At 47.2% G+C, this 8,298-nt stretch overlaps 1 protein-coding gene across 3 annotated transcripts in view; it reads right to left on the bottom strand.

Annotated features, from left to right (window-relative positions):
- GNAO1 (G protein subunit alpha o1) overlaps positions 1–8,022 on the bottom strand; it is a 171,319-nt gene extending 163,297 nt beyond the window's left edge. For 2 of the 3 annotated variants that reach the window (XM_007459437.1, XM_007459435.1), the window contains exons 1-2: positions 7,748–7,865; positions 7,487–7,529 (exon numbers count right to left, since the gene is read on the bottom strand). In XM_007459437.1, coding sequence (XP_007459499.1) covers positions 7,487–7,529; positions 7,748–7,865 — 161 coding nt within the window. Of the gene's footprint in view, positions 1–7,486; positions 7,530–7,747 lie in introns of all 3 variants that reach the window. The other variant, XM_007459436.1, reaches the window with a different exon arrangement.
- Positions 8,023–8,298: the final 276 nt, after the last annotated feature.

Genomic DNA, 8,298 nt, shown 5'->3' with positions numbered 1-8,298 from the left:
ATTCCTGCTTTAGGGAGCCCTGGTAGGGAGGGGGCACCCAGACTAGCAAGGGAGACAGATACATAAACACCTAATTAATTTACACTGTGTAATAAATATTAGTGCTCTAAGACTCTGGAGGCAGGTGGCCCAGGTTGATTTTACAGCATGGGGAAGTTGTTCCCATAAGTAACAATTTTCCACAGAAGACCTATCTGTTGGCTAAGTCATCAGCAGGGAATCCAGGGTAAATTCTTGGTGATGCAGTCCTATCCTTAAATATATTATCTCCCTTTCCTCTATTTTTGGTTGAGAAATCAAGCGAGCAGGGGGACAAATTCAAGGCACCGACTATTAGCCTTGCAGGATTTTATTTTACTTTAATTTTTTGGTGCTATGAAAAGCACAATGTTTTTCCTCTTTTCTGTAAAGAAAATTAGAACTAAAGATGGCTCAGCAGATAAAAGCTGTGGGCAGTAAATACTCCCACTATTCCCCCCTGCATTTCAGGCTTCTAGGTTTCTCTTTGCATTTACTGAGCTAGAATCCTGAAAGAGGCCTAAGGAATTCTAGCTCATATCCTAAGTAAGAGATGAAAAGACTGAGGCTCAGAGGGGCTAAACGACTTGCCCAAAGTCAAGTTAGAGAAGGAGCCAAAATTAAAACACAGCTCTCCTGAGCCTCCCCTTTAACTATTCTGCAAATCTCCCAACTCCCTGGATCTTATGCACCTGAACTCGGGCAAGTTCCTTCCTGTCTATGTAGCCCTCCCATCCACAGTGGAAGTCAGGGCTGTCTACATTTCTAAGCATCCTGGAAGCCACAGACAAACCACTTCTTCCTTTAACATGTCACTGGGTCCCTCCTCCCAGAAACATCCTGTTTCTCAACCACAGGATACTTTCAGATCCTCCTCTTTGGTTTGAGAAGCACATTTGCATGAAAAGTTTGGTTAGAGGTGGTTTTCTCTAAATGCCTCTCAGGTCTTTCCTGGCTGACAAAGCTTTGTGGTTGAGGTTGCTATTCTGCAATTATCTTGGCCTTAAAAGAGCTTTCATGGGTACCCCCTACCCCCTCAGGAGGGAGCCAGAATTGATTCTTCTATGTTTAGAACCTCACATCAAAGACCTCAAGAATCTGAACATGAAGGTAATTCCCAATTTCATAGCTCACTTAGAACAGGAAAGGAGCTTGGGGTAGCCCTGGGCCAACTACTCCAGGAAACGGAGCCCCCAGAGCAGCAGGGGCAGAGCCACCTATCTCGACTCCTGGTCCAGTGCTCTCTCTCACTCTCTGTAATATCACTCCAGCCTCCTGGGCTGAAGCAGCTGCGCCATCAAAAATGTCATATCACTTATGACAACACAGTTAGTTATATAACTGATGCTGCAGAGCAGGCAAGGGGAAGAAGCCCTGAGCGTGAACCACAGCGCCCCGCTTCTGGCACTCAGGCAACCTAAGGCCCACATACTTGAGAACTCCATATGGGAAGGAAACACCCACTAATCAATCAAAGGAATCACAACTGTAGCTGACATGTGTAAAATGATTTCTAGAAAACTGTTAAAAGGGCATTTCATATATTACATCACTTAATATTCACAAGCCTGTTAGGTATTTTAATTATCAGCCCCATTTTACAGTCAAGGAAACTGAGGCACAAGAAAGTAACTTGTTTAAGGGCACACTTCTAGTTACTGGTAGAGTCAAGATTTAAAGCCAAGCAGCCTGGTTACAGAGCCCAAGCTGCTAACTGCCTCTCAGTTTTAAAAGCACGCTAAATGGCTTCTCCCAATAGGAATCCACCTATCTCTTTGAACCAGTAACAGGTCACTGCTCCTTTCTCTCCTTCCTCCGCTATGCTAATGACTGATTTCTCAGGAGGTTTCTTTCCTAACCAGTATTGTGCATAAATGAGAAACATAGAATAAAATAAGAATGTGATACCGGTTCGAACAAATTCTTAGAATGCAGTTTGAGCACCTTCAAGTTTTTTATGATGATGCAGTCAATAAAGTGAGGTGAAGTGCTCTTCTTACAGCATCTGCTAACCATTTTAAAATCCATGTAGTATGTATGTAAACATACACATATGTGCACATTTAAAAAATTTTTTCAAAATCAAAAGTTGTTCTTTGCTAGTGTCATATTTTGGGGTAATTCTTTCCAAAATGTTTTTTTCAGTTTGAAATCACCTCCTCACCAGCTTGTCTACTGTCTTTCAGATCAAAATGTGCTCTTGCGATAATGGTCCGTCTAGCTTTGTAAGAAATGAGAGACTTAGAACACCCTGGGAGAGAAGGAACCAAGTCCCTGCATCCAGATTGACTGAGCACATGTCAGAAAAATATGACCTTATTCTACTCATATTAAATCTCCAGTATTAACAGTGAGAAGCTGAAAAACATAAGTGATCCTGTCCTACCTTTAGCAGGTGTGGCTAAGATGCATGATATAATCTGAGGAGTACCAAGTGCTAAAAAAACAAGACAGTCCTCTGACTCTGGGCACTATACATCTAATCTAGCCCCACACAGAGACTAGAAATTCTGGATTCCTCTGGAGTCTTGTCAATCCTGCATGAAGCTTCATCCATTTAATCTCATCAGCAACAACCTTTTCAATAAGCACACAGGTTCGATTTCAGAATCCAACAGGTGACTGAGGTTCAAGAATTCCACAGCTGATTCCTGAGGAGATCAGGTGGACTGTTTGCTACTCTTCTGGCAGGAAGGTCTGCTGGTATTTACAGCTCAGTGAACAGTAAGGAGGGAGAGAGCACCATCCATCAGCAAAGGAGAACTCATCTGCTACTTGATCTGACATTCTGTTTACGCTCACACTGTCTCCAGAGAGCAAGGTGCATCCATTTGAATAAACATGGAGACAGGAGGAAGGGGAGGGGGAGCAAAGCAGCCAAAGAGATGACTGCAGAAACAAGACGTCCACAGATTGAGGAGCTCTCAGTGGAGCGCTGCCCCAACATGGGACCGTTTGGGGATGTGCAGGAAACGCCCTTTCAGACGACTGTACTTTTACTGAGTAATGGCTGCAAGTTGCTATTCACCTCCTCTCATGCCTGCCACTTAGCAGGTGCCAAACAGCGGTGTGCTGAATGAACATAGGCTTGCCCTGAACCTAAGCCAAAGACTAAACACCCTAATTACAAAGTCAGGGTCAGCTGGTAGGAGGAAACCACCAGCTTTTGGCAATCTTAAGATTGTCTTCCCTGTCTGGTAGGGTCTCCTTGGACTCCAATCCTACTGGAAGGGCTGGGGTATTTGTATGAGCAATGGTGTCTTCACCAAATCCTTAAATTTTGTTTTACCAGTGGCACTGAGCAAGCACCTTGGAAAGGAACACACATCCAAAGTGCTCCACTTTACTGTGTTCACTTATATAAAGCCTACCAGCTAGCAAGCCATGCCTCAATTGCCACCTTTGGACTCTCTAGCTCCCTAAAAATTCACTTAATGCTCCAGAGACAACAGATAGCCTGAATATGACATCACAGAAAACTCAACATCTCAAATGAGGACAAACTGTGGTGTCCATAGCAACTCCACAGTTCATTTTACATTTTCATCAGGTAGATGGTCCAAGTAGTTGTCCCTATTTGCTCAGAATGGGAAGTCACTTAAAGTGATTCTGTTGATTCCATATATAATGCCTTAAGAGATTTCTTTGAGAGGGTTTTGGTGATTAAATAAAATTAACACTTGCTGTTAAAATTTTGATTAATTGGAATAAAAGAGTCCCCTGATTGACTGCAAAAATGATGAGGCTGTATCACAGGTGAGGTCAGGAGCTCCTAACAAGCAAAATTATTTAAAATGTCACACATACAAAGTCACTGATTACTCATGGTATGTGTAAAATTATATTTTGCCTTCTCAATGATCATTGTTTATTTCTCAGTATGGAAATGTTCTGGATTGTCTGACACAGAGCTCCCAAACACTAGTGCACAATCACATACACAAAGGAAAAAAACCCTAGCAAGCTATTTTCAAATGAAAATTTTAATGAAGTATTAATAATCATGCTTTTCAAATGACAGTCTAACATGTAGCCTCTCTTAATGGATGCAAGTTTCCCACTGCAACATGTATCAAGCAAAAGAATGTCAAAGGTCAGTTTCCCTGCAATGTTCCTAGGCTGGTATGGGTGTTAACACTTTGTTCTAAGCAGCATCTGCCAGCCAGGACTTTGTAATATAATTTCAGTTACTACAGGCATATATGGAAGCCCCGTCCGTCTTCTAATCAGCATGCCATAACGTGGATAAGAATGTACGCTGAATGGAGTGGCTCTTTGCTCTTCTAGAAATGCTGATTAAAAAGGATCTGGAGATGTCTCAATATCAATATTCTTCCTCTCAATGCAACAGGCTGAGCTATTAAACCCCAGTCCCCATTAGGAAGTCATCGAGTTCTCACAGGGCATCACTCACAGAGAACGCTCTAATTTCATCTGCCTGGGTGAAATAAAAGAGCATCCTGATTAACTCCTAAGTATGGTCTGATAGGTTGTTAACCAATTGTACTGGCCAGGCAAGTCCAAAATTGCGTTCTGTAAATGCCACCTAGATCTTCAGGGCCAGCCCCACCCATAGTACAGTTCTCCTGATTCAAGTGACTCTCACCCAAGTGGCAATCTGGAAAATCACCTCTTCAAGGGAAGGCTCAAAAGAATTTGTCACTAGGATACAGTGACACCAATCCCACATTTTGTGGTTAATAAAACAAGTCCTGCATCCAGCTTGGCACAAGGCCCTGATCTGATTTATTTCAAGCCAAGCTGGAGGGCTCACAGGAAAAGCTGCCATTCATGAATGCTTCAGGAGGACAGGACACTAGGGTCCCTTGTGGTAAAATTTACATGGGCCAGAAATCTTTCTGACTCACCTTTTGAGCAAACTTAACTCATTTCCTAAAAAGAACTGGTGTATTTTTAAAAATACACTAACAGGTTTACCTACAAAATCTCAATTTTGCCTGTTATTTTTCTCCAAAAAGGCGTCCTGTCAGGTGATAAAGGGAGGAGTGCTGGGAAAAGAGAGAAAGTGCCAGGACGTCTGATTTAACCATCTGATATATCTAACGCTTGATTTTCCCCCGCTCCCTCCTCTGTGTAACCAAATATGAGATGCAGAAGACTTTCCCGGAGAAGTCTAAATACAGCCTTCATTTAAGATTTTCTGCCCCAGTACATAATTAGGAAATTTCATTCTAAAATGGCACGCCTAACTCCTTGGAGAGCGTGCCTCCGTTTGAATAAAAAAGGCGAGATATCCTTCAGGGTACTCAGTATATATTTTTAAACTTCTTATTAAATCAACCTAAGTTATGGAGCTTGTTCAGGAAAAGCAGGTAAGGAGGTGCTTTGGCAGATGCAAAGTTAATTTCCAGACTCTAGCATACACCCCGCTTCCATCCCCGCTTCCCTCAACCGAGCGTTTCCGAATGCCTTCGGCCTCCTTCGAAGAGACTCGGCTCTCTCCGCCGAGGTCCCGGCTCGGCTCCGAACACTGCCGAGTCCCTCCGAGCCTCGCGCCCAGCCTGCGCCGATCCGAGCCGAGCGCCACCAAGCTGAGCCTCCTCGACTTTTCCAGCCTCAGCTGGGCGCTGTCCACCACTCGCAGCGCCTGAAACCTCACCCAGCTCCGGTGGCTGGGGCTTCTACTGGGCTGCAAGCCTGCCACTGCAGATTATAGAGTTCTGAAGTTTTGAAACGTCCCCTTTAGGGAGAAACGGGTGGTGCTGCTTGCACTTACCGACCTGCAAGGGCTCCAGGCAGATGCAACATACACCTTGTTGCAACGAGCAATTCCCCAGGCCCCGCCTTCCCATCCATTTGGGTTGCACAAGCTTCAAAGAAGCCCCAGGCCAAATTACCCGTGGATAATTTGGGTGCGGCAAGCCGAGGGGCCTCTGCACAGAAAGCCCCAGGGAGCTCTCGAACAAAAATAAGAACACGTCAAGCAGACGGGAGAAATTGTCTCCGAGTCGCTACTCCCTACCATCATGGCGCCGCCTAGAACCCGCTTGTCATGCCTGTTACACATGCAAGATTTTTTGCATCTTGGTTCTGAACCCGCAAGCATGCTTCGTCTCCCACCCACCTTTCTGCGAAAGCGGTTTTTCCTTTCCATTGTTTTCCTACGGGATGCAATAACTTCGGCTATTCTGTCAAGTTGAAAAATAATCATTTTTGTTTACTGCACAGCAACCCCTAATTAGGAGCTGTGTGTGCACGAAGGTGTCACAGCAAAGCGACGTGGAATCCTCGCTAAAAGGTCTTAACGAACTCCTCCGTCCCGAACCGAGAGGCCAACGGAAGCAGCGGGGCTAGGAGGCCCAAGGGCGCGCACCCCTTTCCTAAGGTCACCCCCTCCCCAAGCAAAGCTGCCTGTGGGCTCACCAGGAACTGCTAACCAGGAGTGGATGGGGCAAGAAGCAAGCCTGGGAGTAGGAAGGAGGGGCAAGGCTCCTTACTGAGAAAGTGTGGAAGGGAAGGAATATCCCATTTTGTTTTAATTTTCAACCATCACTCAAATCCACCCCCAGTTAATTAAGAGGGGAAACTGATACCTAAGGAAGAGGGGGTGGTGCAGCAAGTGGGGCCTGAAATCCGCATTGTGGGTAGATTACATGGAACACAGCCTATGCAGAGTGTAAATAAATACATTGATAAAGGCTATAGAGTGAACGAAAACTGCCAGTGTCAGGAGAGCAAAGGCTGGGAGGATGGGGGAGAAAGGCGGGGGAGCAGCAAGGGGCGGGCATTCAGCCTCCCAGCCAGCGTCCTCCTTCTACCTCTACCTTGGATACACCTGTGCCAGCCACATTCGCTTGAACACCCACCCACTCCCCTACCACACGCCCCTTCCCCTAACCTCCGTCCTTTGGGGGTGGGGAAGAGGGGCAGAAACCACAGCCTCTAATTCAGCACCAAACCCACGAACAGCATACACTTGATACTCCACCCCAGCCTACGGCTGGGTCCCCTCCATGTTTTAGCCAAGTTCAAAAATCACTGCCCCAGGAGAAGAGTAGGGGGAAGTGGGATTATGGATGTGGAGTAGGGGGTGGAGGAAGGAGAAGAGAGAAATAGAGACAGAATGATACAGAGACACAGAGCTAGAAATAGACGCAGCGACACACAGGAAACACCACACAATCAAGAGTAATGATCATAATCATGCCAATAATGTGATGTTCTGATCAATATGGCGGACACTGTCATTCATACAACTACAGGCGCTCCCCTTCCCTCCACCACAGCCCGGAGAAAAAAAACACCCACCCTGGGAGTTGGGGTGGAGGGCCCAGAACCAACGTAGGGCCTGGGGGAGGGGAGTCAAATTCAGGTGTGTGTATGCGTGTGCGTGTGTGCACGAATTAAAAACCGGGCCTGGAGAGCAATGTGAAGTGAGCAAGGTAATAAAAATTATTAAAAAATTATACTTAATAAAAGTACAAATCCCAATGCCACAGGGACTTACTTCATCTGCTTCACAATGGTGCTTTTTCCAGATTCTCCAGCCCCTGTTGGGACAGACAGGGGGGAAAATTTGATGAGTGTCAGCTTAGGGGACCGGGGTGGGGGGTTGGGGGGTAAGGCATGCGAGGGAGTGGGCGATCCTGGGCACATGGTGATGCCAACTCGGGGACCAGGTCTCCCCAGGAGCGAGTGGAGGGGGGACCGGTGGGGGGGTGCAGAGCGGCCGGGGTCAGGGGATGGGGGTGGCAGTCCCGGTCCTTACCCAGCAGGAGTAATTTCACGTCTTTGGCTGCGCTGATGCCATCCTCTTTGAGGTTTTTCTCAATCGCCTTGCTCCGCTCGAGGGCGGCTCGCTCCTCTGCGCTCAGAGTACATCCCATGGTGGCCCCTTCCCTGCCACAGCCCGCACGACTCGGCTGGCACGGCTCCCCGGCTCGGCGCGCCCCCCACCCCCCCAGAAAGCAGAGCCTGGGCTCAAAGGGGAAAAAATCACGATAGCCTCCCCTTGGCTGAAAACAAAAATGTCGGGAAACCAGAATCCCCAAAAAAGACAGCCTCTAACAAGATTACAGCCGCGGAGACTCGCGGCAGCTGGCGGGGCTCTGGGGGTGTCGAGGCGAGGGTGGCCGGGGTCTGGGGTTCCGGAGCCGAGGGAGGAGGCGCCCGCGGTCCGAGGAGGCGCGAGCTGCAGGCACTGAGGCTTGTGCACTACCCAAAATAAATAAAATAATAGTCTAGGCAGGAATCGCAGCCGGAGCCGGCGGAGGGTGGGGTGGGGGGCAGGGGGGGTCCTTCTGCCGCTGCTGCCGGAGG

Source organism: Lipotes vexillifer, unplaced genomic scaffold (genome assembly GCF_000442215.2).
Source record: "Lipotes vexillifer unplaced genomic scaffold, Lipotes_vexillifer_v1.1 scaffold342, whole genome shotgun sequence".
In the NCBI taxonomy this organism is placed as follows: domain Eukaryota; kingdom Metazoa; phylum Chordata; class Mammalia; order Artiodactyla; family Lipotidae; genus Lipotes; species Lipotes vexillifer.
This window is presented reverse-complemented; position numbering and strand designations above follow the sequence as displayed.